The sequence below is a fragment of the Ictalurus furcatus genome, chromosome 6, assembly GCF_023375685.1.
Source record: "Ictalurus furcatus strain D&B chromosome 6, Billie_1.0, whole genome shotgun sequence".
Taxonomy (NCBI): domain Eukaryota; kingdom Metazoa; phylum Chordata; class Actinopteri; order Siluriformes; family Ictaluridae; genus Ictalurus; species Ictalurus furcatus.
The window spans coordinates 9814465-9835579 of NC_071260.1; the positions used below are offsets into that span (position 1 = coordinate 9814465).

At 38.3% G+C, this 21115-nt stretch overlaps 1 protein-coding gene across 3 annotated transcripts in view; it reads left to right on the top strand.

Moving 5' to 3' along the window:
* The window catches only part of lypd6b (LY6/PLAUR domain containing 6B), a 33688-nt gene extending 23435 nt beyond the window's left edge, over nt 1-10253 (top strand). The window contains exons 2-6 of one of the 3 annotated variants that reach the window (XM_053626467.1): nt 2689-2866; nt 6499-6631; nt 6964-7062; nt 7403-7533; nt 7730-10253. In XM_053626467.1, the coding sequence (XP_053482442.1) occupies nt 6526-6631; nt 6964-7062; nt 7403-7533; nt 7730-7906 (513 nt within the window). In that variant the 5' untranslated portion in view covers nt 2689-2866; nt 6499-6525 and the 3' untranslated portion in view covers nt 7907-10253. The remainder of the gene's footprint in view (nt 1-2688; nt 2867-6498; nt 6632-6963; nt 7063-7402; nt 7534-7729) is intronic. The other 2 variants (XM_053626468.1, XM_053626469.1) reach the window with 2 other exon arrangements.
* The last annotated feature ends 10862 nt before the right edge of the window (nt 10254-21115 follow it).

Sequence of the window (21115 nt, forward strand, 5' to 3'; positions counted from 1 at the left end):
CTTATACAACAACAATTCCATTTTTCGTTTATTAAAGATTGACAGGTCATGCGTTTTATTCCTTTATAGAGCATCTGCGAACTTACCTTATAGCAGCTATAAACATATAAGCTATAAACTTGTTTTCTCACAAGCTTCTCTTTGTTTCCCTCTCTTGTCATGTTCCTGAGAAACATCTCTGTCCTGAAGATTCTCCTATGCAAGGAAACCTCAAGTTACAGTTTTACCTCTGACTGTTAGAAAGTGCTGACACTGGAGAGTCCTTCAGCATATCAACAGTTACGTGTTTTTTAATCCGTTAAAGTGGAGTGTCCACAATACAAGTCCCAGTGTAAGTTGTTGTTATAGGAAACATGTTAAAACGGGCACATTTAATAGAAACCGGTGATTTGACTCGGAGCGAGAAGTGAGCTCGTTAGCTCGCTACTAACATGTATGTTTCAGTTTTGTTTTTCTTAAAGTCATGGTTCAGAACTTATTTGGTGACGAAAGCAATGATGAAAAGTGAAGCGGGTGTAAGCTCTTTTAAATTAGAAATCTTCTTTTAACATAAATCTGATTTGAGTCATATTGGAAAGTACATACAAATGATTTCGTTCAGAGTCTTTTCTGCTCAAATTGTATGTGGCGAAAGAATCTCATCTAACTGCTTGTCTGAACATCGCCCCAAATTCCCCAAATTATACTTTTTACGGTACGCCACTGTATTGATATATTGTTACATCATTATGCAGGATGGGGTGCGTAACACCCCGGTATCAGGGCGAAACCTGTTTATACATCGTGATTAAATAAGCCGGTTGATCCCCTGGACCAAGGACGACTTCCCTAGTTGTCTCCCCGTGCACTTATGAGTTATCACTACACAACAACATACACTCCTAAACTTGTTTCCATTATTGTGATGTAAAGTGGAATGAATGTAAACAGAAATAAGACAGTTAAGTAATTTAGTAAACAGGTGTCGCTGCAAAACACTCCCTTCCCCGTTGTGTGTTTAGGTGTGATAATCACCTTTACACTTCCTCGCTGAATTCACACAGTGTCCCCAGGCTGCTGCTAAACAGCTTCTGCCATCCAATCCTCCAATCCCGAGGCTGCTTTCTCAGGAAGTTGTGGGGTCAGTGATTCCTTTAGGGAAGGGGCTAAAGAGGAAATTGGCTCTCAGACGACTCCTCCACCTCCCCTTCTTCAGACAAACAATCTCATTCCACTCTGTCAGACTAATCCAGAAGTCCTCAGAGTCAGGCCACTTTTGTTTTCCTGAGCTTTTAATTCTACTGCAAGGTAAGAATTTACTAATGACAAGACAAATGTATTGCGTTTCTGATCATTGATCATCACAGCAGGGACGTAAAAAGTTGTTTCTGGGTGAATGACGTGCTACGGTGTCAGTATTTTGCTTACTGTTTCATGACCAGTTTATGTTGTTCTCTGAAAATGTGAAGTTGTGTGTGGATACAGTGATTCACCCAGGCCTATGATATTGTCTTGAACATTTTTGCAACTGTTCTACAGGCGTCCAAGCTTATCGCATCCTCTGTTGATCTGCAATCTTTAACCAACACCCAGTATCCTTCATATTACCTAAGTGAAGTATTTGTTAAACACTGAAAGCCATTAAAGCTCACAAATCGGTCCTGACTCGCAGAATGTCCGTTTAGTAAGAGATAAGCAGCGGGGCGCCATTACTTGTTAATGTGTAAATAACGTGGGTGTCAATCCGGACTGCTGAGGTGGAAGGATTAACACTAAAGACCGCAACACGACTTCTGTCTCAGCCATCAAGGCACCAGTGTGTGTTCTGCATTGAATTCAGTATCAAGCTTTAGAAGATCTTCTGTTGTATCTGATGTTGCATTTGTGTGCAAAGGATTCAAGCATGCTTTATGTGGCATCTTTTATTAGGTCTTATTTGTAGAGAATACAAAGGCTGGTAATGTGTCTCTTGTATCCTTTTGACAGGATTTGTGTATCTCTGAAGAGAGTAAACATAGTCTCAGTGTTCGCGTACGTGTTGTTATCTTTGGACAAAAGGAGCTGTGGGTCCTTATACTGTAGGTGCTCGCCACATTGACACTTAACTGTGTTTTAAACTAATGCCACTGCTGCATTATCAATCATGATCAATCAATCTTGAAATTTTTCTAAATTACCACGGAATTTCCGCAGGTTTGGGCCGAGACGCATCATGTGACATCATCACAACGCGCATTCAGCCAAAACCCTCTTTGATTCACATGCGTCGAACATTCTATTTTCAAGACTAGCAGAATGCAGGACGTTTATCTTTAAAGCTTAGTTCACACTGCACCGACAGACACCGACTAATGTCAACAGACATGTGTGTCGGGTTTTGTCAAACCAGCGTGTTAACCGTGTTGGCGTCTGTTTTCGCCGACTGAACATGTTTGTCGGTCGTGGAATGGCTGAGCCGCGTGGTGCGATTTTTTTCCAGCAAACTCTGACGTGATCTGACCTGGGCACGAACCGTTGCCATGATGATGATGCAAGCGTCCCTGAAATCTCCATAGAAATGAAAGACCGTGCGCTAGGCACGCTAAATTGTTGTTGTGGGAAAAATTGCAGATTTCAAAACATTTGAACGAAGAGGATAACTCCTCTGTCTGCAGTTCTTTGTGTACATTTAATGATAATGATACTTTATTAATCATATATACATTACAGTACAGGGAAATTCTTTTCTTCACATACCCCAGCATGTCAGGAAGCTGGGGTCAGAGCGCAGGGTCAGCCATGATACAGCGCCCCTGGAGCAGAGAGGGTTAAGGCCTTGCTCAAGGGCCCAACAGTGGCAGTTTGGCAGTAACTCGGAACCTTAATTGTCAAGCCACCACTGCCCCAAGTAAGTGCCCCGTCTCTCACGCCGCAACAACCAAGGCTTCACTCACAACCTCTTTCATTTCAATCTTCATCTCTTCAGGTGGCGAACGACACGTAAAGACACTAATAATAGGAAAATTTTGATTGCGGTAAAAGGATCATCCATTTTAAACCAGTCTGACTGTCTGTGAAAAGTTTGTTGGTGTCGGTTGGGGCAGGGTGAACATGACAGTTGTGTTTCCCAACATTTTAAATCCAGCGGCCAACCTTTAAAAGTTGGTGATTGTTGGTGTTGGTTGGCGTCTGTCGGGGCAGTGTGAACTACACTAAAGGAAGCACAAAATTTGACCATCCTCATTAACAGTCGAAGGAACTAACCAGTAAAGCCTCACAAATATATCATATCATATGATACTCGATTTCCACAATATATGATTTGTATAGCAATATATACTTTAGGCGTTCTAACAACCACCAGCAACACAGTAGTGTTGCGTTAATAACTGGGAATATGGATGATACATTCAATTAATATTTACAAAGATGAAATATTTAATGCTGAATAGAAGAGAGGGGGAATAAATGTTATTTAAAAGTTATTCTAAAATGTCTTGATACCCGTGATATCTCAAAAAGTCTATTATGACACGATATTGATATTATATCATCATATTGCTCAACCCTACTAACGACTGCATAAACCATAACTTTCCTGTGAGCCAGAATCTATGAAGGGTTCGGTTTAGTGCACGTAGGCTTGCCTCCATCACTGTCACTCATTAGAATTTCTCTGTAAGGAAGAAATAAGTAATTAACATAGATGTGCTCAGCTTGAGCAGGTTATTTATTCAGGACTCCTGCGTGGAATGTGAGAACACCTGAACTCTCACTCGTCCTGACGTAACGATACGTGTGAGAAACGAGTAATCTCGGCTCAAAGGCGAACCTTCAGGCCTGATTGCGAGCGAGCATTAGTGTGGAAACTTGCCCAGAATAGTAGTTGCGCTCAGCCTTAATGGTTAACCTTCAGGGTCACCACACACTACTGCTCCTTACTAACATCCACTACAGAGACATTTCACATCCCTGCTTTTAGCAACACTTGGCTTCAGGCAAAGGAGACATTTTATTTTTCTATGGCGTTTACCCTTTAATAATCGTAACAGGTTTTTAGTTTTAAGCTCGTCAAAGTGTTTTGAGCTTATAGTGAATGTTTCTTGTGTAAGTTGCTATTAGCGTCTGTTTAGGCAGTCTATTTAAGCACCTTAAGCAAACACAATCTCAACCAGCTGATAGAGGAGATGTGGTTTTATTTGAACATGACGGCGTTAGAAAATCTCCAAAGCTATTTTTGCGATACGTTATCGGGTCCCTTTTAACGTGATGTTGACTCGGCATCTTTGAATTTTCTCAAAGGAAATCAAGTCATCCATGAATGCAACTGAATGAATAACATGGCGTAATGATGTACTATGCCGAGATCGGCAGTGAGGCCATGAGACTGCTTAAGTGCAAAGTGAAATATGAGCAATGTGGATTTAATTCATTAAGGATCAATTAACATAATAGAGCTGAACTCCAGAGGTTATAGAGATGAACAGCTATTGAGTAAGGATGGGCATGAAAAATGGTCAAATTGATGTGGAGCCGAAGTCGACTTTAATATAAGTAAATATTTCAGTTGATCAAACTAAGCACTCCCGTATCAGAACTGATTAATGTATTTAATGTAAAAATGGACAGCTCTAGTGTTTTATACAAGAACTGTCACAGCCTCTGTAGCAGATGCAAATATTTAGCGTAGCTCACTGAGAAATCCATCCATCCATTTTCCATACCGCTTATCCTGCACAGAGTCGAGCGGAGCCTGGAGCTTATCCCAGGGAACTCTGGGTACAAGGCGGGGACACCCTGGACAGGGTACCAACACATCGCAGGGCACAATCAGACACACATTACAGACCATTTGGAAACGCCAATCAAACTACAGCGCATATCTTTGGAGTGGGGGAGGAAACCGGAATACCCAGAGGAACCACCGAAGCACAGGGAGAACATGCGAACTCCGGACACAAAGGGCGGAGGCAGGAATCGAACCCCCAACTCCAAGGCAAAACGTGCTAACCACTAAGCAACCTTCAGGGAGTTTTCATTTTATTTACCCTCTCGTCTTCAGAGTCTAACAAAACATAACCATAACATAACCCACAGCCACTGTTTAACCAGAAACTAAACATTAATGATGAAGCATTAAAAGGTCATCGTTGACGCCATTCAGTTATGAATTGTATGTCACCGAACCATCATGAATGTGATTCAGTCCCCCTGGTTAAAAACCCCTGTTTAATGAGTCTTGAGAGAATTACTGTTGTTATTTTTAAGGTATTTGAAATCACAGTCTGGGTGAAAATCTCAGTATGTTTTAATTCCAAACTAATGAAAAACCGAAGTGTAGATTACGCTGGGTGAAGCCGACCGCAGTTTTACAGATGCGATGAAAAGCTTTTTGCAACTTAGATACAATTATATACTGAACAAATGACAAAAAAAGCATTGTAGGTCATTTACAGCTGTGATTGCAGAGTGAAACACACACATTAGATATCATTTTGAATAAGTGATTAATATTCCAGCCAGTCTTTCTCTCGCTCTCTCTCGCGCTCTCTCTCTCTCTCTCTCTCTCTCTTGGGTTGACCAAAATATCATATCTTGTTACTTCAAGATATTTCTCCAATAAATGATATGTATCTGGTTAGGTTTGCTATTACCCAGCCAGCAAAACAGTAGAAATGCATTTTAAAGAAACCTATTTGATGTTTAATGATGCTTTTATTTAATGTCTACAAAAATCAATGATAATTGAATAAAATAAATCTTTTATAGATTTTTTCCAATTAGAATTGGATTTTTTCCAATTAGAATTGGATTTTTTCCAATTAGAATTTCCAATAAAAATCGATTAAAAATGTTTTATGCTTTTAAAGAATGCAAAATGTACATCAAACCAGCTGCTTCCAAACAGAGTTTGTGCTTGTTACTAAAGAACATTTTAATATTTAAGGAAAAAAAAAAGATATCACAATATCAGTGTTACTTCCGAAAAGTGCCTAATCGCCATGTTGCTCAGCCCTGATTGTTCATTGTGTGCGTGTTGCGTAGGGATGGTGGTTCGATTCCCAGCCCACGTGACTCCACATACAGAAGTGTCCTTGGGCAAGACACTGAACCCTAAGTTGCTCCCGATGGCAAGTTTGCATCTTGCATGGCAGCTCTGCTACCATTGGTGTGTGAATGGGTGAATGAGACACAGTGTAAAGCGCCTTGGATAAAAGCGCTATATAAGTGCGCCATTTACAATTTATTTTGGTTAATTTAGAAGTGGTGTTAAGTACATACCTGTTCCTCCCCTGCCTGAAGCGTGCACTTTAGTAATCTTCATGGCAGGTAAAGTGTTCTTTGTGTTGTTTGGTCTCGACTGTCTATTTCACACTGCTTTCATTCACTAAACTCCTTATTACTCAAGTGGAGGGTTTTGTTTTCACCTAAACCTTTTGAGTTTCACTGTGAACTCATATTTATTACAGTTTCTTAACTTGATCATTAATGTCATGAATAGACTTTGTTTGACCGACATTTTTTTTTTTTCCAATTCAGCTGCCCGCTTTAACCCGGTCCTGAAGGATGGCTGTCCCTGTAGCCGTGTACCTCTTGGTTGCCTCCAAGCTGTTTTTGGCTGTAGTGAAGTGTGACAGCATCAACTTCTATAACATCAGGCCTCCTGTAGATGGTGAGTGCTTTTTATTTTCGGTCATAACGTGCAGCAGTTCTTTATTCGTATTCAGCCAGTCGTGTTGAGCTCCTGTAGCAGAACAGCTGGAGAAAAGGTCAGCGGAATCCTTTAGGAGAAATTTCAATTTGAGATTTTTATACAAATGAGTTATAATTTGGCAAAAGGCCCTTCGAAATGATTCAAAATTCCTGGGATCATATGACCCAGGTTCTCATGTGCTGAACGTCCTCAAGCTTCATAGTGGATTATGAATTAGGAATTGTATCCAGCATAGTATCAGTCATATTCTACTGTTTTTATCTCTAACATGGACAATCGTATGTGTGCAGCGACTCCATATCCCAAAAGCTTCAAGTGCTTCACATGCGAGCAGGCCTCAGACAACTACAGTTGTAATCGCTGGGCTGAAGACAAGTGGTGTCCTCAGAGTGAGTGCTCCGTATCTTTATAAAGAATATCCTCTCACACGACATTCCACGTGCATTCATGAAAATATCCTTTTCATTCCTATACCTAGGAGATAAAGAGATTTAGTGTCGTTTGTGTCCAGAAATTAAGCTAAATAATTATTTTCAGTTGGTTCTGTCATTGCTACACACTTACCGCTCCATGAGTGTATTTATGCATGCATTATTCCTAAGCACACCGGTTACTCCCTTCTGGCATACTGAATACAAACCACAAGAGATCTCTAAAAGAACTTGAACTTAACGTTTGCTTGTGCTGAATAATATAAAACTAGTGTATTCATCATTCCTGTGATTACAGATACACAGTACTGCATGACCATACATCATTTTGGTCGACACGGAAAAACAAAGTTTGTAACGAAAAGGTGCGCTTCATTCGACGACTGCAACTTGACAGGATGCCGACATCACATGAACACACACCACGCGGTGAGAACACACACTCACAGCTCCATGTGTAAGTGTTGTTTGTTTATGCATGTTAAGGTTGCCCCCTTCTCACACGTATTTTGAGTACCAAAATGAAGCATGAAGATCGCTCCTGTTGTGTTTTTCTAAATGTCCGGTTTAAAAATCATTACAATTGTGTTTCTGATGCTGATCTCTGATTATTGACCTCTCTCAGGAGTGTGTGTCATGCTGCGAGGGCATGGCATGTAATGTGGAGCTTCCCACTAATCACACCAACGCCGTGTTCGTGCGGATTCAGGATTTCAGCTCCGCCGCGACACGCAGCAGCAGCAGCAGCTGGACTCGCATATTTCTACTAACTGCAGCTCTCACAGCGCTGTTACCTTTCTGACAATATCACAGTGCTGCTGAGCCTGCAAATATCCTGCTGGAATACCACTGGCACATAGCTAAAGGGCTACCAGGAGTCTTCAAGAAAGCCGAAAGTTCCTCCTCAGTGTTGGACGTATAAAAGCAGCCAATCGCAATAGCAAAGCTGTCACACGGACGTGACCGAAAGTCCAGCCAGTCAGCGCAAACCAAGAAGCCATGGAATCAGAGACTTTGCCAATGTCAACTGTTTGCCAATGGCATGCTAAATAGGATGGACAAAAGGAATCATTTAACTGCGAGGATGTTGATTCCCTCGAGTAATGCTTCATTGGGTTTGTATTGACCCTGTTGAAGGACACATACAGGACTGAGGGATTCCAGGATGGTGGGACGACCTCATCCAATGGCTTGGAGCCCAGAGACTGTCTCAGAAAAAGCCTAACAAGACGACAAAACTGCAAAGCCACTCTCTTACACAGAAATCGCTGGAAGAGATCTGGCAGTAAGCCTTCGAGAAAGTGGACAGACTTTTTAATGTTTCATGATTGCATTTTGGTGTAGAAATCTCACATTAAGAAAACACGTGACTAACAGTGCTAGCTGAAGCAGCGAATCAGTGGACGCTTTGAGACATGCAATTGAACAGATATTCATAGCAGTATTTTTGAATAAAGAACAAATAAAGAATAAAACCCATCAATGAAAGTATTATTATTATTATTTATTTTATTTTTTTATTTTTTGCCATTTACACCAATATTGCCACTATGAAATAATTAAAAGTTGTTGTTAATGTTCCACATGGTTCCATAATGCATTTTATTTAATTTCTCAATCGTTTAAATTTAATTTAATTTAATTTCTTGGATCTTGACTATATTGACCAAAACTGCATTTGTCCCTGTTTTAGACAAAACAGTCATATTTGTGATATTTCAGGTCTTATTGTTTTCCTCCTGTAGCATTAGAGTCAAATCACATGATTTGCCTCACTAGATTTTCAATTTCTTTTGTAAAAATGAGAATTAATTCCATTTATAAGCATGTATTTTAATAACAAAGGTATTTCGGAGAAAGAATGGTGTTTAAAAAAATACATTTAAAAAAAAGCTGAATCACATAAAAGATTCATGAATCATTGTGGTCATGCACATCAGATAAGAGAACAGTATAAAGATGTTTAAATAACTATAAATAACATGACTCTGAATGGGCACCAGACCAACACGCACTTATGTCACAGTTTATTCCATTTCAATCAATAGCATTTCCTTTTACACACACTTTCATACATTTTCAGTTTTTGTCATGAGCAAATTCAAAATTCTTTGTGCTGGTTTTAAACTTAAGCTTTGAGTCTATATGAAAGAAGGGGCTTCTTCTCCTTAAATCTCCCTCCACATTAACTCCCTAAAGACGCTGATGCTGCTGAACACAAAGCCATGCGCCATTTGTATCTTCTCAGTCTAGACTAATGGGATTGGATTTGTCTGACTAAACAGGACATATGGCTTTTTCCTTTTAGAATGAAATGTGTGCGTGTGCGCATTGAGACTCTATTGACTGATGGTGTTGAAGTGTGTCAGTATGTGTTAGACATACCCCTTAATTTTTTGTCAAAGTGAAAGTGTTTGGTGAGTGTTAACATGTCCGTGGAACTTTCAGCCACCATTTAGCTGCCTGAATGAATTCGGCTGGACAGTTGAAGATTCTCTGACTGATTCTCTTAACCCATCTCTGCATTGTACTGCTGCCACATGATTGGCTGTTTGGATAATCTGGAAAAAAAATGAATGGCAATTAACCAACCCATGTTTTACACAACACACTTTTCGATCTTGTCCGGCTCTGTAATCCGACCGGGTCGCCTCGGGTGCATTATCTCAGCGTGGTTGTTTTTCTAAAGGCTTGTAAAGCTTAACATAATGCACAGGGGGTCAGAGTTCATAGCGTTAATTGGTAGCAGAGTCTCAGAGAGATCTTGCTTTCTTTGTTATACCATGAGTATTTGACGGGGTTCTAAGTAACAGAACCACAAAAACAATAATGACTGAGAAACTCGTGATGGATTACAGACGGAATTGCTACGTGGCCACCCTCAATATTTATAGAGCTAGTAAATCTTTGAGTGCAAAGATTAGGGAACGAGTGCAGACCCTTTTCAACGAAAAGAAGCCTAGTATAGTTAGCATGTATGATTATTCACTTGGAACCCTGTTAGGACAAAAAGGTTAAATCTATGACCCTTAAAGGTTGCTTCCACTTGTTGAACCCTACAACATAGAGAAACACTATCAGAAAGGATTCCCTCATCAGGGAATGTTTTGTAGATCAAATACATCCAGACCCAATTGCACTTCACTAATATTGGCACCCTTGGTAAATATGAACAAAGAAGGCTGTGAATTTTTTTTTTTTTTATCTTTCCTTAAAAAATTCACAAAAATACTCTGCTCACATGGATATAAAACAATTGCAAACACAACACAGGTTTATCCAAAAAAATTCATCTTTGATAAATATGTGTGCAACTATTATTGGCACCCTTTTAGTCGATACTTTGTGCTACCTCCCTTTGTAAAGATAACAGCTCTGAGTCTTCTCCTATAATGCCTGATGAGGTTGGAGAATACATGGCAAGGGATCTGAGACCATTCCTCCATACAGAATCTCTCCAGATCCTTCACATTTCGAGGTCCACGCTGGTGGACTCTCCTCTTCAGTTCACCCCACAGGTTTTCTATGGGTTTCAAGTCAGGGGACTGGGATGACCATGGCAGGACCTTGATTTTGTGGTCAGTAAACCATTTTTGTGTTGATTTTGTATGTTTTGGATCATTGTCCTGCTGGAAGATCCAACCACGGCCCATTTTAAGCTTTCTGGCAGAGGCAGTCACATCACAGCTATATTTCTTGGTCTTACCCATTGTTCTAAGGGATTATTGTTAAATATTCTTAACAATATATTATATAAATATTGTCAAGTATAAATATTGTTATGAATGACTAAGGTAATTTGGCCTATGTGTTACCTCATATTTATACTCCTGTGAAACAGGAAGTCATGGATGAACAAAAATGGTGGATCGGATATGGGAGAAACATTTCGGATATTTGGATATCGGATCCTGTAACAAATGACAAAGATTGGAATTGAATTTGGAAAAGGAATTTATTTTTGGAACTGTAAATGTTTACAAATAAAGAGACTTATATGATTTTATTGTATTTATACTTAATACTTTATTATATTTACAATATACAATATACCTGTGTTAGAGTTTAATTGTAAAGAGTTTTAGTTTAAAAAAAAGAATGAAGCTTAGTAGTTTTTAAAGAAAACAATATTGATATTGGCTGATATTCAAGGTTTCAATATCGTACCATCTCCATTTGATAGGTAGCAGATTAAAAAAAACAAAAACATGAAATTACTGAAAAAAAATACAGTTGAAAAAAATCCAAGTTCAACTCATTTGCCAAATCAAATGAATATTTTCTTACCGTCATTTTATATTTGTTATTTGTTTTTATATATACAGCAGGTCTATTCAGAACAGACTGAGGAGCATGTGATCCAAGTACAATTAGTAAAATCTAAGTAAAATCACACTGCTAACTGGTTCAGTCTGTTACTTAGCCATGTTAGTGTCATAGCTGTAGTAAAAAACTAAAGATTTTAAAATATAGAAGTGTAAGGAGTTTAAAGTTGACTTATTTTATTTAATCTTATTATAAATATTATGATTACTTGATTATGGCTGGTTGTAGAACTGCTAAACCTACATTAATATATGCTTTCAAATATGATAGTCATCAACTCAATGCATCATTGGCTATCTTCAGTGATTGGTTCCATACCATTTGTTACTACTTCATCAGTCATCAGCGAAGCGTTGCATGTGTGAGCTGTTTGCAGTGTCCAACTGATGACACTGCAAACAGCGTCACGCATGTTAGACTCATTGAGCAACCATCAAAGGTCCAGTTTAGGTCCAGCAGGAAGGGTCAAGAAGATGGCACTTCTTTGAGCTTTAGATCGGTCGTCCCCTGTGGTGCTGTGTAAACATGAGGCTCAGAGGAGATGCTCATGTTCCTACAAACAAGCTCTCTGATCTTTCAGCACATCTTACAGCAGGAGGGAACTCAGAGGAGCTGTGTCTCCTGCACCTCTTTGTGTACATAAGTGACTGGATTTTCATTTTTGTTGGGGAAAATGACAAAGAAACATGTGGCCTGAAAAGTGGCCATTTAGTAAATGAAAAGTGTTTTATCAGCCTCACTGAGGAAATGTTGAAACTTCAGACTTAAATATTTATCTAACACATTAAATTAAAAATGCGTCATGTTGATTAGAATAGTTAGTTATTGGCATACATTGGGGGAAATAAGTATTGAACATGTCAACAGTTTTTTTCAGTAAATATATTTCCAATGAATCTATTCACATGAAATTTTCACCAGACTTTGGTATTAACTCAAGAAATCCAGACATATAAAGAAATCCAAACATTAAAGTCCATAAATGAAGTTATGTGTAATAAAACGGAATGACACAGGAATAAAGTATTGAACATGCTAACTGAAACTTATTTAATACTTAGTGGAGAAGCCTTTGTTTTTAATAACAGCTTCAAAACGCTTCCTGTATGAAGAAATTAATCGCCCGCAGTATTCAGGTGTGATTTTGGCCGATTCTTCTAAACATATAGTCTTTAAATCTTGTTCAATTGGATTCAGGTCAGGTGATTGACTGGGCCATTCTAACACCTTGATTTTATTTATCTGAAACCAACTGAGAGTTTCCTTTGCTGTATGCTCTGGATCTGTGTCCTGCTGGAAGTCCTCCCACGTCTCATCTTCATTAACCTGGTGGATGGCAGCAGATTCTTCTCAAGAATCGTTCCTTCAATTATATGAAGTCTGCCAGTACCATGTGATGATAAACTGCCCCACATCATGATGCTTCCACCTCCAAACTTCACTGTTGGTATAGTGTTGTAAGGGTGATGTGCAGTGCCATTGCTTCTCCAAACATGGTTTGTAGTATGACAGCCAAAAAGTAAAATTTTGCTCTCGTCTGACCAGACTACACTCTCCCAGCATTTCATAGGCTTGTCCAAATGAGTTGTAGAAAACTGTAAACAAGCTTCGACATGTCTTTTCTTTAGTAATGGAGTCTTGCCGGGTGAGCGTGCGTAGAGGCCATGGCAATGGAGTCCATTGCCTATTGTTTTCTCTGTGACGATGGTACCTGCTGCCTCCAAGTGTTTCTGGAGCTCTTTCCGAGTGGTCCTTGGCTCTTGGGCTACTCTTCTGTCTATTCTTCTGACTCCCTGGTCAGAAAACTTGTGAGGAGCTCCTGTGCATGGCCGGTTGATGACGGAGTGATGTTGCTTCCACTTGCGGATAATGGCCCCAATGGTGCTTACTGGAAGATTCAGAAGTTTTGAAATATGTCTGTATCCGATTCCTTCAATATGTTTCACAACAATGAAGTTGGGAAGGTCTTGGGAGAGCTCTTTGCTTTTACCCATCATGAGATGTTTCCTGTGTGACACCTAGGTAACGAAAGGCTTTTTTATAGGCCATTAATTTACTAACTCAGTCGATATTAATTTACACAGATAGAAGGTATAATTACTTTCTAACTACTTATGGATTTCAGCTGGTTCCTTGACTTACCTTGCCTTGACGAAGTGCTTTTTCTTAGCATGTTCAATATTTTTTTTTCCTGCCATTCCACTTTATTACACATAACTTTATTTATGGAGTTTAATCTTGTGAATTATTTATATTTCCTGATTTCTTGAGTTAATACCAAAGTCTGGTGAAAATTTCATGTGAATAGCCTCATTTTTTTTCCCTCTGGTGTAGCACCGTGTTGTACAGTCAACTCAAGAATTATTAGCACCCACCCTGGAGGGCAAATTATTTTGAATAAAAGATACAGGTAATATTTTAATTTCTTATATCCTCATTTTAATATCATTTACCTATGACTTATGGCAGAAACCATAAAAGCTCTTTTAAAACTGGTCTGAACTGACAGGAACTATATAGTAACTATAATAAGCACTCACAACATCACACCTTGAGGCGGATGAGCTACAACAGCAGAAGACCACATCAGGTTCCACTCCTGTCAGACAAGAACAAGAATCTGAGGCGATTATGGGCACAGACTCACTGAAACAGGACAGTTCAAGACTAGAAAAAGACCAGGAGATTTAAAAAATAAAAATAAAAAATTCAACTGTCCCGTTTCAAAGAGTCTGTGCCCATGATAGCCTCACATACTTGGTCTTGGCTCACAGCAGTGGAACCCAATTTGGTCATCTGCTGTTGTAGCCCATCTAACTCAGTGTTGATATTTTGTACATGCTGAGATGCTTTTCTCCTCACCATGTTTGTATAGAGTGCTTACAGTGGTGCTTGAAATTTGTGAACCCTTTAGAATTTTCAATATATCTGCATAAATATTACATCAAACATCATAAAATCTTTACACAAATTCTAAAAGCAAACAAAGAGAACCCAATAAAACAAATAAGATAAAAAATATTATATTTGGTCATTTATTTATTGAGGAAAATTATCCAATTTTACATATCTGTGAGTGGCAAAAGTATGTGAACCCCTAGGATTAGCAGTTCATTTGAAGGTGAAATTAGTTAGGTGTTTTCAATTGGTGGCGTGACAATCAGGTGTGAGTGAGTGCCCTGTTTTATTTCAAGCACAGGGATCTATCAAAGTCTAATCTTCACAACATGTTTGTGGAAGTGAATCATGGCAAGGAGATTTCTGAGGACCTCTGTTGTTGTTGCTCATCAGACTGGAAAAAAACAACTGCTTTGCAAAAAGAACATTGCTATCTGTCTGCAGTTTGCTAAAGATCACGTGGACAAGCCAGAAGGCTACTGGAACAATATTGTGTGGGTTGATGAAACCAAAATAAAATATTTGTTTTAAATCAGAAGGAGAAAAGAAAACAGTGCATTCCAGCATAAAAACCATCATTGGCGGAACAATGAATTTTGAATTATACCAGCCAATTCTAACAGAAAATATCAGAATGAGCTGAATCTCAAGAGAAAGTGGGTTATGCAGCAAGACAACGACCCTAAGCACACAAGTTGTTCTACCAAAGAATGGTTAAAGAAGAATAAAGTTAATGTTTTGGAACGGCCAAGTCAAAGTCCTGACCTTAATCCAGTAGAAGTGTTGTGGAAGGACCTGAAGCAAGCAGTTCATGTGAGGAAACCCACCAACATCCCAAATTTGAAGCTGTTCTATACTAAGGAATGGGTTAAAATTCCTCAGGACTGATCAGCAGTTCCCAGAAATGTTTAATTACAGTTATTGCTGCACAACAGGGTTCACATACTTTTGCCACTCACAGATCTGTAATATTGGATCATTTTCCTCAATAAATAAATGCCCAATTATAATACTTGTATCTCATTTGTTTAATTTAGTTCTCTTTATCTTGTGTGAAAATTTTATCATGTTTTAGGTCAAATTTATGCAGATATATAGCTAATTCTAAAGGGTTCAGAAGCTTTTAAGCACCACTGTATTTAAGTTGCTATAGACTTCCTGTCAGCTTGAACCAATCTGGCTGTTTTCACCCACAGAGCTGTCACTCCGTCAGTCTATTGTCACTCCCTCCAGGATTTTGATCAATGAAATTAATGCAAATCAAGAAAACCGCAATATTTGGAGGAACTTGCAATTTTTTTTAAATTACTGCAGATTTTCCACAGATTTGGGTCATGTGACATTATCATAATTCCACATTCTGATGTTTGATGTGAACATCAAGCAGCAGAGTTAAGACTTTTATACACCTAAAACGTTATACACCTAATAAATGGACTCCAGATTCTGTCCCTGCTTCCAGTGAGATCGCTCTCCAGTGCTACAGGGTTTGCTACACGGTGTTGAATTTCAAGCTATAAATGAGAAAAGGTAGGGATTTGTGGTTGATTTTCAAACCACAATTGAGCACACGGCAGCATGTGTCAGAAGAGGTTGTTGTTGAAGGATGAAATGACTCCTAGGCAGAAAACCATCAAAGCAAGAGACTAATTTAGGGTTGGGAGAATGGTTGTGCCCTCTTGTTGATTAAACTAGTGGTAGTGGTGTGAGTATTTGTGCAGCAGTTTAGCTTCATAGGAGGAAATAGCACAATATATTACTTCTAAATGGATCTGATCTCAGTCTCATTACAGTTGTAGACACAACTTACTGTGTACCGCTAACATAAATCATTCTCATAAGAATTATTCTTCTTTATGGTATTTCCCTCAAAATTTTCCCCAAAGGAATATTTCAAATAAATGCAAACAAATAATCATTTTTTGAAAAAAAAAAATATATATTCTCTCTCAGTGTCCAGAAAATCTGTTACTCATTTTCTGTACCCATAATGAATAAAGTCAGATGTTATTAAGTGCTATTAAATAATAATAATAATAATAATAATAATAATAATAATAATGGTAGTAGTAATGATAATAATAATAATAATCAGTAGTAGTAGTAGTAATCGTATTAGTTGTAATATTGTTGTTTGTTTATTTATTTATTCATTTATTTTTAAAGATGTCCTTATAAGAATATTTTTTTTTGTTAGAGGAAAAGTAAATTGTGTTTGTTTTGGGGGTTTTTTTTCTTTATGGACGTTTGAATAATTGGGTATAATTAAATTTTTGTATAAATTATTATTATTATTATTATTATTATTATTATTATTCATTGTTTTGCCTTTTTGTCTGTAATTCTGGACTTGACTAGGAACAGTGCAATATTCCTTTTCACTGTATACTCTCACAGCAGTGCATCCTCACAGGCCTGATGTTATGCTATAAGGATTAACACAAACAGTTGGCTCTAAATCGGATTAAAATATAAACATTTCACTTTTTTCACGCTTCCTTCTGATAATCAAATGATAAAATATTTTTTTACTATTTGTTTATTAAAATGTTTTTAATATTTTATAATCATCAATATTGGAGATGTGATGTGCTATATGTGTATCATTCATCCATCCGTCCATCCGTCCATTTTCTGTACCGCTTATCCTACACAGGGTCGCAGGTAGCCTGGAGCATATCCCAGGGAACTCGGAGCACAAGGCGGGGGACACCCTGGATGGCGTGCCAACCCATCGTAGGGCACAATCACACACTACGGAAATTTTTGAAATGTCACTCAGCCTCCAACACATGTCTTTGGACCGGAGGAGGAAACCAGAATTCATGGAGTAAACCCCCAGTGCATGGGGAGAACATGCAAACCCCAGAGGTCGAGGCAAATGTGCTAACCTCAAAGCCATCGTGACCCCCTGTAATGTATTTAATGCAATGTGAAAAAGTTGACACATATACACAGTGGCTGAGGAAAGGCAGTGGTTCTGCACTCTCACTGACTGTCTCTTTTTTTTTAACCACCTCCAAGCATACACACCCAGAATAAATGCACCGCATTGCATTCAGGCCTTGTGAGGCCATGTTTAAAGGTTCTCATGAGTTTAATTTCTTTCCCGGGTCTAATAGATCTGCCACTGTTTCATTTAAGAATATTGGATATTGCAAATAAAATAGCATGATGAGGTGTACTGTGAAAGAATTCATTCAGGGTCTTGAAAGTAAATTTTAAGGGGTTTTATATATATCTAATCTGTAGTAAGTGACGTAATGTCTGCAAGTAGATCCTGTTTTTCAAAGGGTGCCTGTCCATGGACATGCAGGGAATGCACTTAGACCTTTTTTTTTTGCTTTTAACTTTAATGGAGGGTAAGATCTGGTGTCCGTCTTGCCATCGTGAAAGGGCCTCTGTCTTCTTCCTTGTGCTCATCACTGTTAGTATTGTCTCTCATGATGGACAGGCCTCGGGCTGATAATCTGGCTGAGGATGACCCATAATGCACTGAGATGCTTTTAGCAGCCATAGACATAGATGTAGACTTTATACCTGGACATTTACAACCACAAGGGATGGTGGGTTGTTGGACAGCAGTGGTTACAAAGCAGTATTATCCTTTATTGGATTCTACAGGATTTCATGTGTGAATTTGTGATCAGGCCACTGACTAAGCAGCAGTTGTACAGGTTTTCTGTATATGATATTTGTTACTTTGCTACTGGTCAGGTATGCGATTATGAAACTCAACTTATGAAATTTATTTGTAGAAATATGGAAGAATATGGGCGCACGGTGGCTTAGTGGTTAGCATGTTTGCCTCACACCTCCAGGGTCGGGGGTTCGATTCCCACCATGGCCCTGTGCGTGCGGAGTTTGCATGTTCTCCCCGTGCTGCGGGGGTTTCCTCCGGGTACTCCGGTTTCCTCCCCCAGTCCAAAGACATGCATGGTAGGCTGATTGGCGTGTCTAAAGTGTCTGTAGTGTATGAATGTGTGTGTGTATGTGATTGTGCCTGCGATGGAGTGACACCCTGTCCAGGATGTACCCCACCTTGTGCCTGATGCTTCCTGGGATTGGCTCCAGGTTTCCCCGTGACCCTGAAAAGGGTAAGCAGTATAAAGGAAGGATGGATGGATGGATGGATGGATGGATGGAAGAATATTTTAGATCTCTGTTGAAGCCTGTGGTTCAGAGTCGCTAAAAATAATTCACATTGTTAGTTTCTTGAAGTTTGACTTCAAACACTGTGGGGCATGCTGTTATAGGAAAATAATCAATGATGCAGTAGTGGAATGCAGCCAAAACTGAAGTAGAGTTACTGTTATTTTCCTATAAGTTAGTTTTTGTTATCACTTTTACAAGTTATAAAAGCTATAAATAGCCATTCCCTCACCAGCCCCTCTCGCTTTTTTCTCTCTCTCACTCTTAAAATTAATAAGACGAAAAATGCAGCTTGTTTCTGAGAAACTGCAAATGCCTTCCATCCTGAAGACTTTCCCATGCCGGATAATTTAGCTACAGCTTTATCTCAGACTCTGACAAAGCGCTAACACTGGAGACTCCTTCCAAACATGCACAGTGAATGTCATCTTGCAGAAAACTTTACCATTTCAGCAGTTACACACGATGATTTGTTCATGTGGAGCGTCTGGCATACAAGTCACTGTGTAACACATTTTGACCAATCAGATTAGACAATTCGACAACTCTGTGATATAAAATATTTGAATTTTATACTATATTTTTATATTTTACACTATATTTATTATATAGTACTTTTACTTTATATATTATACAATCATGTGAAAAAATAAGTACATCCCATGGAAATTGTTGGCTTTTTTAACTCTGTAACATTATGGCATGATGACACCACACACCTCATTAACAAAGGGAACAACAGACATTACATATGAGATTTGTATATAACCCCAATTCCAAAAAAGTTGGGATGCTGAGTAAAATGTAAATAAAACCAGAATGCAATGATTTGCAAATCTCATAAACCCATACATTATTCACAATAGAACATAGAAAACATATCAAATATTTAAACTGAGTATGTGTAGCATTTTAAGAAAAAAAATAAGGGAATTTTGAATTTCATGGCCGCAACACGTCTCAAAAAAGTTGGGACGGGGCAACAAAAGGCTGGAAAAGTTAGTTTTGCAACTAATTAGGTTAATTGGCAAGAGGTTAGTAAACTGATTGGGTATAAAAGAGTATCTTAGAGAGGCAGAATCTTTCAGAATTAAAGATGGGACGGAATCTGGATAGAAGAATATGTTGCTCTAAAACCTGTATATACCTTTCAGCATTGATGGTGCCTTTCCAGATGTGCAAGCTGCCCTTTCCATAGGCATTAATGCACCCCCATACCATCAGAGAGGCAGGCTTTTGAACCGAGCCCTTATAAAAAGCCGGATGGTCCCATTCCTCTTTAGTCCTTTAATGTGATAAATGTAGGTGTACTTACTTTTTTCCCATGTGACTGATCTGTTTTTTTTTTTTTTTTTTGTTAATTTAAAAAAGTGTAAATTGCTACAAAATGTCAATTTTATGTAATTTGACAGAGTGTACCAAATGTATTAATAGGCACTGTTTCAAAGATTGAATTGAATGTATGCTTTTCCAAATGCGTCAAAAAAGCCAAAAATTTCCATGGGGTATACTTATTTTTTCACATGACTCTATAGTGGTATCCCAGATTTATGAATCTTTATAAATATTATAAATATATTATGGTTAAATTTTAAATTCCTAACACAGGAAATTGGAAAAGCCATTTTATTTAAGTTTAAGGCTCAGCGTACATGCAGGATTTGATTCGCTTACATGACAATCTAGTTACGACTCTCGTCATAGAATTACTTTCTGGTATATGATACAATATTCAAGAATGATTCAAAATGAATCCCCAAGCAGCCGTGCTGATTAACTAACCTAAAAGATGTTTATCGATTACTGCTCTGAAAAAGTAAAGGTTACTTTCAAAGAAAATGTCAAAGGAATGCATTCCTTTCCTTTCACACTTCAGCTCTGTTAGATGTTGATGGATACATATTTAACTGTGTCAGTATCTCTCTCTCTCTCTCTCTCTCTCTCTCTCTCTCTCTCGCTCCACTCCGCAGTTCGATTCTGATCTCTCTCTTTCTTCCTGTCCTGGTCAAATTATCCTTATCTCGCCTCTCATCCCTTCATTACGTGAAACTGGATCCCGTAGCAGGTTGTAATTGTGGAAAACGGGCCGAATTATAGATTTCAAACTTTTAAGCGGAACTCAGTGGTGCGTGAAACTTCTACATGGTCCTGATGGTGCTTTCACGCAGGACAGGAACTGTTAATCCAGATGTGCTTGTGGGCTGTTGTTTAAGTCCAATGAAACCTGTTTCCATTTGGTAAGCACATGGCAAAATTATTACCAAAGCTGTGTACTTTTTGCTTTTTAGACCTCATAAATGTTTGCATTATGAAATGAAGTATTTTATTTGTATGTTATTTTTACTGTATATATTTTAGGCACACTTACATTATATATTATTGGGCATAATTTTGTGCACCATATAAAAAAAATGTAAAAAAAAAAAAAAACCATGTGTAAAAAAAAAAAAAAAAAAAAATCTTATGTAGATGTGAGAAAAATGCTACACATTATTGTTGTTGTTCGTTAGTAGTAGTAGTAGTAGTAGTAGTACCTCTGAATTATTAATAAAGAATACGTGGAAGAAACCCATTACATATGGAATAAAACACTTCAGGGTGTGCTGTCATAAGAAAATAATCAACAACTAGGAGG